General features: G+C 44.2%; 1 protein-coding gene across 4 annotated transcripts in view; it reads left to right on the plus strand.

The window, feature by feature from the left end:
* Positions 1 to 9,439, plus strand: part of CYFIP1 (cytoplasmic FMR1 interacting protein 1) — a 77,308-nt gene extending 67,869 nt beyond the window's left edge. For all 4 annotated transcript variants that reach the window (XM_069876006.1, XM_069875998.1, XM_069875989.1 and 1 more), the window contains exons 26-31: positions 327 to 457; positions 3,815 to 3,887; positions 5,063 to 5,157; positions 6,308 to 6,546; positions 7,704 to 7,851; positions 8,322 to 9,439. In XM_069876006.1, coding sequence (XP_069732107.1) covers positions 327 to 457; positions 3,815 to 3,887; positions 5,063 to 5,157; positions 6,308 to 6,546; positions 7,704 to 7,851; positions 8,322 to 8,486 — 851 coding nt within the window. In that variant the 3' untranslated portion in view covers positions 8,487 to 9,439. The remainder of the gene's footprint in view (positions 1 to 326; positions 458 to 3,814; positions 3,888 to 5,062; positions 5,158 to 6,307; positions 6,547 to 7,703; positions 7,852 to 8,321) is intronic.
* Positions 9,440 to 9,646: the final 207 nt, after the last annotated feature.

Below are 9,646 nucleotides of genomic sequence, written 5' to 3' on the forward strand. Positions count from 1 at the left end.
GTTTCCTCTGGGCTGCACAGCTGGAGATAAAAACATGTGCTGGTACATGGAGAGAGAACTCTTAAGCCTGCACCCTCAGTTAGTTGTGCTCTGATACAGCGTATTTAATGCACGTTTACTGCAACATTTCAATAGGCAAATTGGTTAAAAAATTGGAGTGCTTTTGAGGCAGAAAATAAAATTAGTCCTGATCCACGTGACTCTTATCCACGTGACCAGAATCTTTTGCCTACTTTCCCAAGGTGACAGGTGAGCCTGTGTGATCATCACTAGATTTTGGTCTGGCTCTTGAGATTCAATTTTTTTTGCTTCTCTTTTGATTTCAGGTATCTTGGAGTTTTTTCACCATCAGTTGAAGGACATCGTTGAGTATGCAGAACTGAAGACTGTCTGCTTCCAGAATTTGCGGGAAGTGGGAAATGCTGTCCTGTTTTGCCTCCTCATTGAACAGAGTCTGGTAGGTGCCTGCTGTGCTAGTTTAAAACCCATCTGTCTCTCAAAATGTGCTCTCCAATTTTTGTTACTAACGTCATAAATAACAAGGTTGAAATCTGCAAATTTGCAATTGCTGATGGGCAGATGGGTAGAAACAGTTCCCTACTCTGATCTCTTACAGTCTTGCAGGGGCTTTTATGTCTATGAGGTAGCAGGGGTTCCTGACTTTGCTGGATGAGAGACATTGTCTCATGTACAGTGCCTTAGGATCAAATATTATGACCATCATCATAAATTATGATCAAATATGGCATTCCTGCAGTCAGTCACAGGGTGGCCACTCTTTTATGTCGATGAGTTGTACATCTGGTACTGTTATTTTCTTTCCCTGCTTGTCATTCCTGTTGTCATCTGAAACATCGCAAAGTTAACGTGGACTTCTTGGATATTCTTCATGCTGCTTGGATGGCTGACAATAGAGCCTGCTTTGCCAGACACTCGGCTGTCTTAGCTTGAATGAAACTGTGAAACATTCAGTCTTTCAGCTGCTTCCTATATGCCCAGTCTCTACCATACAGATTGCAAAGTTGTCTGCTCCTTAGAGCACGGTGTTACAATTGCTTTTTATCTCTATCTCTCATTTTAAACGAACCTCATCAGGTTCAACAAGGCCAAGTGCAAGGTCCCACACCTAGGTTGGGGCAATCCGCAGTTTCATTGCAGGATGGGGGATGATGTGATTGAGAGCTGCCCTGTGGAGAAGTACTTGGGGTGCTGGTTGATGAGAAGCTTGATATGAGCCGGCAATGTGCGCTCACAACCCAGAAGGCCAACTGCATCCTGGGCTGCATCAAAAGGAGCACGGCCAGCAGGGCGAGGGAGGTGATTCTGCCCCTCTATTCCTCTCTTGTGAGCCCTCACCTGGAGTATTGTGTCCAGTTCTGGAATTCTCAACATAAGATGGATATGGAGCTGGTGGAGTGGGCCCAGAGGAGGGCTACGAAGATGAACAGAGGGCTGGAGCACCTCTCATATGAGGACAGGCTGAGAGAGTTGGGGTTGTTTAGCCTGGAGAAGAGAAGGCTCCAAGGAGACCTTATAGTGACTTTCCAGTACCTGAAGGGGCTACAGGAAAGCTGAGGAGGGACTGTTTACAAGGGCATGTAGTGATAGGATGAGGGGCAATGGGTATAAACTGGAGAGGGGCAGATTTAGACTAGACATAAGGAAGAATTTCTTCACCATGAGAGTGGTGAGGCACTGGCACAGGTTGCCCAGGGAAGCTGTGAATGCCCCATCCCTGGAGGTGTTCAAGGGCAGGTTGGATGGGGCCTTGGGCAGCCTGGGCTGGTGGGAGGTGTCCCTGCCCATGGCAGGGTGGTAGGATTGGATGATCTTTAAGGTCCCTTACAACCCTAACTGTTCTATGATTTTCTTTTCCCATTCTTCTTTTACATTACACGATTACATTACACAATTTGCTGTTCAAACGAAATGACCAGATCTGTAATTTCTTGATCTTTAGGCTTTTGGGTGCTTACAGAGGGAAAGGTGGCTTATGGACTGCAAAAGCAGCCAGGGGCTGTCTTCCCTTTCTTTACCTGTGTCATGTTTTTGACACTTGGGTAGGGAGTCTCTCCCCTGCCTGTTGGTACAGGATGCTCTGCCCACGCTGTGCAGGCACACGCTGCCGCCGAGTCTGGGCTGCCGTCATGTGGAGATGTTTACTGACTGTGAACCAGCTACGTCATTTCCTCAACAAGTTGGCTGGGGGCCTGCTGCTGCACAAAAATAAAGCCTCACATAAGACTCATTCTTTAGGGTGTATTAAAGCTGTTGATGTAAGATAAGGTGATGAAGACACTGGTGTTCCTCAGAGTCCTGTTCATGTTGTTAGAGGATCCCTCCCTTGTAGTGGAGAACAATTAGAGGGACAAGTGACAAGCAGCGAACCCATAGTCAGTAATGGGATAGCTGAAACAAAATGAGAAATTGGATTACTTTCGATTCAGGTTAACAGGGTGCATGGTGAAAGGCCATGCAAGCCAGGGCCCTCACTGCTTGAGGGTGTACTGAAGTGACACCAGTGCTGGGTGCACGTTTTTTTGCAACACCACCGTGGTGACACTTTCTAGTAATACACCGCTACAGCTATCCCTCCTCTTGGTTTTGTCCTCGGTGGTGCCCTGATGAACCTATGTTTTTCCATGGTGGTCATCTATCATAACTTAACTTGACTTTGACAAAACAAGAGGGAATGGCCTCAAGCTCTGCCAGGGGAGGTTCAGGCTTGACATCAGGAAGAAAACTTTCACAGAAAGGGCCGTTGGGCACTGGAACAGGCTGCCCAGGGAGGTGGCTGAGTCACCTTCCCTGGAGGTGTTTAAAAGATGGGTGGGTGAGGTGCTGAGGGGCATGGTTTAGTGATTGATGGGAATGGTTGGACTCAATGATCCAGTGGGTCCTTTCCAACCTAGTGATTCTATGATTCTATGACTTTACCCCAGTGTAAAATGCAGGCCTGTAATGCATTTCTGATAGTGGGTGGGTCTTGTTGGTCTTAATTGTGTAGCACATACATTTTCAATGATGTTAACATAGAATGATAGAATCATTTAGGTTGGAAATGACCTTTAAGAGCATCAAGTCCAACCATAAGCAGCTAGATGTGGGGAAGGCTTATTAAGTCTAATAAACTGGCCTTGCCCAGGGTATGGCTGATGAATATCTCTTCTAGCACTGAGGGATTATAAATGAGGAAAGCCTCTTCTCCAAAAATGAGGAGAGGGACATAGCAAAGTCATGTATCTTGCTTCTGGTCATCTCTGCATTTTCTCTGCACATGTGGCAGCCAAGAACCAGGAGGCACCAGCCTTCCTTCCGCCTGTCCCTGAAGATGTGAAATACTTCCTGAGAGGTGGTTAACTGCTGCTGTCACATGTCTCAGCCAGCCTGGCAGGGACATATGCCTGCCACGATAGATAACAGGTTGTGGGAATAGCACTGGTAAAAATAACCAAGTAGTGAGTCACCTCCTTCACCGCTCTGTCTGCACTGGAGCCGTCTGCCGCTTTCACACCAAAATCACTCATTCTGCATTAGTCTTCTTAATAAATAACCTGCCCCTTACAAACTACCAGCTGAGGGTAGGAGGAGACCTGCTGGAGTTTATTCAGGAATCCAAGGTAACCTGATGGAATCAAATCGCCTTTGGAGACTGAGGGCTCAGAGCAGCAATACGTGGTTGCAGCAGAGGCTGGCTGCCCTCTGGTGTTTCTGTGGTGGCACTGGCATGCTTTTGGAAGCCTGCTGTAGGGATCTGGTGTGGTTTGTGTGTGCTTTGGAACTAAATAAATACCTCGTTTCCTTTTCATTCCAGTCCCTAGAAGAGGTGTGTGACCTGTTGCATGCGGCACCATTCCAAAATATTCTGCCCAGAGTTCACGTCAAAGGTATGGGCTAAGTGAAAACACCTTCCTTCTGTGATGCTTTCCACTTCCCTCGCTTGCTGCTGCGGTTTCAGTGACCATCCTCGGTCATCCTTCACAACACTGTGTTAATTATGGGATAGAGATAATAGGTTCAGACCTATTTGACTTAAAAATAGATGCTTCTTAGCAAGGCTCAGAGCAAATTGCAGGAGGAATGCTGTAGAAAGGAAGAGTGGGATGGATGCTCAGGGCAGTATTACTCCTCGATGTGGATGTGGTGAGAGGGCTTTTCCAAAGGTGCTGTTTAGCTTATATGATAGCCAGTTAAATAGGGTAGACTCAATCATACAGGGTCAGTCGTACAGGGTATAGGGAATCCGCCAGCAAAGTAAATACGAGTGGTCTCCGGTCCCAGTGGACTTTTCATATATGCCTTTTTATGGAACTGGTCATGCGGTGGTGAATGTTTGCAGGATTGCTTCCTCTGGTATCTGCTGTCCTCATCCTTCATTGTCAGAAAGTGAGCTATTTATCCCCCTCATGCTTCTTTTATTTCTTTGTTGCTCCTTAGACTCCTTTTCTTTCCATTTCTCGCTGGCAGAGCAGCTGATTTGTTCTGCTCAGAGAAATTCCGTCAGCCAAAAATCTTGGAGAGTATTTCCAGACTCACCGTACCTACTTGTAAATTCTATTTTCCCATTTGCCAGAGAACATCTCTTGTTCGCCAGTGTTGAGGGGGCGCCAACTGTTTTTTTAAACCTTGTTATACACAGAATTCCACCCTCATTATACCCCACCTTCTAAAGTCAAGCATTTTATGTATGATAAGCGCAATTTAGTTGGCTTAGTGCAAGTGGGAGTCAAATATGTTAGCAGCAGCATAATCAAGTCTTATACTTGGTCTTCAATTTAGTTAATTAAATGTATTCTACTGCAAATCCTTGGTTTCTTTTTGTTGCACAAACAGTGCTACATTTTAAAATATAATACCTATTTTTCTAAAAGCAAATTAAAGATTAACCGGCTATTTATACCTATCAAAATACTTTATCCAGTTTTCTACTGCACTGAATAAAGGTTGTGTAAAAATAAGAATTTTCTTAATTACTTTCAATTTATAAAATTATAAAAAATATTCTTTACAAAATTAAGTTGGCTACCAATTAAATGAGTCAGTGCTCTCTTTTTTCTTGCAGAGGGTGAAAGACTTGATGCTAAAATGAAGAGACTAGAATCAAAATATGCTCCACTACATTTGGTTCCTCTCATTGAAAGACTAGGAACACCCCAGGTAATCTTGCTTATTTGTGTCAGAAGCAATTAAAAAAATTCTTGAGTGCTAGAAAGCTTCTCCTTTCACACATGCTGACAGCTATGTCAGAACTTCAACCTGCACATCCACTTTGTTTGCACAATAGGATTTTGGGGTTTATTTTTCAGATCTATAGAGTTGGTAAAGCTGTTAAAGATCAGAAGTTCAAGATACTTGAGTCTCAGGTGTCATTGACATGTTTGGGGGAAAATGCTAACGTATGTACATTGCTGTGTGACACCCTCTCAGCGTAAGGGCCAGCCTGGGTGCTCCTAGTGCAAACGCCACCAAGAGCAATCAGTTTTCTGATACGCGCAGACATGTAAGCACACGCACACACAATTTATTCTCTCTCAGCCGGATGATTAGAAACTCTTGGAAACTGAGCTGAGTTGAGCTTTCCTGGAAGCACAATGACCACAGAGAATGTTCTTGATCTGTCCTTGCAGCTTCAGCATTATTTTCTGTCAGTGAGGGGCACATTAATTCCCTGCTGACTTTAGCACTTTACGAGGGATTGAGTAGAATACTAGAATCTAGGCGCAGAGTGCTCTGAAGCAGACTTCAGACTGCTTTTATCATCGTATGTGCTGCAGCTCAAAACAGGCTGGTGCCCAGTAGGAGAGAGCTCTCAATGTGATGGCACAAGCTGGGACAAGCCCTAACTGGCATTGCCATTTATGGGTTTTGTCTGAACCTGTTTGTGCTCTCTTTGGAGCTTTCCCACCTCTAACAGCAGCAGCTAGGGAGATACGCAGAAAAGCACAGGCGCGAGCTACTGCCCGTACCAGCAGCAGAGCCCTGAACTCTTCAGTTTTTGCTTTTTGCCTCCTTTCTGGCAAAAAAAAAAAATCTTTAAACTTCCCTGAGACTGGTCCAGGATTAGCATTACTTCAGTTAGTGTTACTTACTTGCAAACTTTTTGGATTTAAAGGGGTATTACAATTTTCTTGGACTGTTTTTTCCACTGAACTGAAGCCCAGGCCTCTGACTTCACTTTAAGTCAGGAGAAATATATCCTAGAATAAACCAAGTGAAACTGAAAAACGTGGTGGTGGTGATTTTTCATATAGTCTTAGGGTTAAGTGTTTTTTACAAGGATTGTGCACTTTCTTTCTCTCCACCTCAGCAAATAGCAATCGCAAGGGAAGGGGACTTGCTGACCAAAGAACGCCTCTGCTGTGGCCTGTCCATGTTTGAGGTTATCCTGACAAGGATCCGCTCGTTCCTGGATGATCCCATCTGGCGCGGGCCCCTGCCTAGCAATGGAGTGATGCACGTGGACGAGTGTGTGGAATTCCATCGCCTCTGGAGCGCCATGCAGTTCGTCTACTGCATCCCTGTGGGAACACACGAGTTCACTGTGGAGTATGTACTGCCAGCTGCCAGCAGGGCACCTGCGGGCACAGCGCTTTGCTTGTCCTCCTTGTGTCACTGGCCAGGGGACCCAGAATGGAGCCGTTTGTTTGCCTGTGTCCAAGAGCTTATTGCTAAAACAAGGGAAAGTGCTGCCATCACCGAGAGGGGCTCATAATCCATGAACACAGATATTATTGTATCTTGAACAAAAATAACCCTCTGTTTTAAGTATTGGCCATGTATAATGAATGATCCCGTGGCAAACAGACCCTACCATGTGTCTTTCTATAGTAGCTAGACCCCTGCAGGCGCTAAACTTAAATAAAATAGCTGAACATTGGTGCATGTACTCCTAGCAAGTATTTTTTTTCTCTGAATTATGAGCAAGAATGAGCACTTGGAAGTTAATATGACTGACACAAGTTAACCAGGAACTGTAGTTCTTGGTTTTGTTAATTTTGGTAATACCCTTATTTTGAAAAACTGTTGGAGTGGTAACACAGTGCTCTTCACTGGGCAATTATGGAGGCAGCAACATAGGGCGTTTGCTTCCTTTCATGCCTGCAACCCAAAGGAGATTTTGCAGCATTTTCTAGATTAATGTCTAATATATTCTAGGGATATAGATGTAGTTTAATATAATGGCTGATTATCATAGAATAGTTTGGGTTGGAAGGGACCTTAAAGATCATCTAGTTCCAGCCCCCCTGCTATGCGCAGGGACACCTCCCACCAGCCCAGGCTGCCCAAGGCCCCATCCAACCTGGCCTTGAACACCTCCAGGGATGGGGCAGCCACAGCTTCTCTGGGGAACCTGTGCCGCTGTCTCACCACTCTCATGGTGAAGAAATTCCTCCTTATGTCTAGTCTAAATCTGCCCCTCTCCAGTTTATAGCCGTTCCGCCTTGTCCTGTCACTACAAGCCCTTGCAAACAGTCCCTCCCCAGCTTTCCTGTAGCCCCTTCAGGTACTGGAAGGTCGCTATAAGGTCTCCTTGGAGCCTTCTCTTCTCCAGGCTGAACAACCCCAACTCTCTCAGCCTGTCCTCGTATGGGAGATGCTCCAGCCCTCTGGTCATCCTTGTAGCCTCGTCTGGACCCGAGTGTTTATTGTGTTTCTGAGGATATAGGTGTAACGTGCTTTATGTGGTGTGTTCCCTGTTTCAGGCAGTGCTTTGGAGATGGCTTGCACTGGGCTGGCTGTATGATCATTGTGCTTTTGGGACAGCAGCGTCGCTTTGATGTGCTGGATTTCTGCTACCACCTCTTGAAAGTCCAGAAGCACGATGGCAAAGATGAGGTTATAAAGAATGTGGTGAGTTGAAAACATCTTTTCTGTATTCACTATAGTAAAAACAATAAATTAGAGCTGTTTGTACTCGAATGCAGCGTTGATGGTAGCAACTGCTTTTCGGAACAGAATGTTGCAAATGAGGGCACGGGGATTTTTAGGAACAAAAAATTAAGGCATTAGTAATGGAGTTTGAACTGGTCAGTGAGAATTCTGATTTCCTGACTATGTGGGATTTCCTTAGTGCTTTCTGTCTCACGTACGTGCATTCAGATTATGACAAGGCTGCTGCAAATTGCCCTTCGTTGTGTAAAAAGCAGCGTTTTCAAAAACCAAAATGCACCTTGGATTTTCCCAGGATTAGCAGTGTAAGGGAAACATTCAGAACATTGCTGGGAGAGGTGAGGTAGCAGCTTTTGCTGCTTTTGTGACCAAGGCTTTTTATCTCCAATGCTAATTCCTGCGCGTTTGGGGTTTTTTTTTGATGTTTGCAGCCTTTGAAGAAAATGGTTGAGAGAATTCGCAAGTTCCAGATTCTGAATGATGAAATCATTGCTATTTTGGACAAGTATTTGAAGTCCGGGGATGGAGAGAGCACACCCGTGGAACACGTGCGCTGCTTCCAGCCACCTATTCATCAGTCCCTTGCCAGCAACTAGGCTTCCCGCCTAATGATACTTTTTGCACCTCTTTAGGTTAAAAGTATGAGATAAAAAACCAACAAAACCCCCCATACCAAGAGTTTTAAGGAAAGTCTCTACATTTTTCCATCTGCCTGTGCCGTTTGAATGGTGCCCTCTCCTCTTCACTCTCCAAGCACAGTAACTGTATACAATCCGTACATATTTTTCTAGACTAAAATTTTATACGCTTTGATTAAAACCCTGTGACTGTAGAAGATTTTTGAGATCTCTTTGCATTCCTGTACTGCGGTGGCCGTTTTAGACTGGACTGACATGGTTTCCTCCTGAAGCTATGAAAGTAAGAGCTGTGGAGGATAAGAAACTGGGGTCTATAGAAAAAAAAAATGTTTAGAAATCAATTCCTAATTGTTTGTATTAGAGCATTAATTGCTTAATTAGCCTTTATTAAAAAAAAAAAACCAACCAAGTCTGCTGGTGCTTTGTGAATAATTTTCCTAGTCAGTTGTTTATTTTTCCTTTTTGCAAAACTATTATCTGGGATTAGTAATTATGGAAATGAAGGCTAATTAAGGTGATTGTTTCACAGAATCATAGAATCCTATGGAAAAAACCTTTGAGATCATCGAGTCCAACCGTACCTGTCAATTTTAACATGGAGGAGACTGATAGTATTTTGATCTTTAATCAGTAGTTTTAATTGATTAGAATGGAGGCTGTTTACTTTTTCTAATGAGAGCTCCTAACACAATTAATATTTTGGCTGGCGATACATACCCATGTACCAAAATACATGTTTACAAGTGATAAGCAATTCTTGTTTACAAGACTCTCGAATACAGTGATCGGGTGTAGTCTATCCCAGTAGATAAGCTCTAATGATGTTAATCATGATCTACTTATGGCAAGTTTCTGTTTAATTACAGTTCCTGTATTATGTAAACACCGCATCAGTAAAATTGTTTGTAAAACTTTGCAACTGTAAAACTTTAATTTTAAAGCAGCCTGTTCAGCCAAAAGCTCCTCATTCCTGCTTGCTCACTGCGGGATCCCAACAGGACTCTTCAGTTGTCTGCTAGGATCAGCCCAAAACAAACGTGAGTTATGGTGGCTGGTTCAGACACAGAGATTCTGGAATCCAGAGATTTCTGGATACGTTATTTGGTTACTGTTTCTAA

Source organism: Phaenicophaeus curvirostris, chromosome 1, assembly GCF_032191515.1.
Source record: "Phaenicophaeus curvirostris isolate KB17595 chromosome 1, BPBGC_Pcur_1.0, whole genome shotgun sequence".
NCBI lineage: Eukaryota > Metazoa > Chordata > Aves > Cuculiformes > Cuculidae > Phaenicophaeus > Phaenicophaeus curvirostris.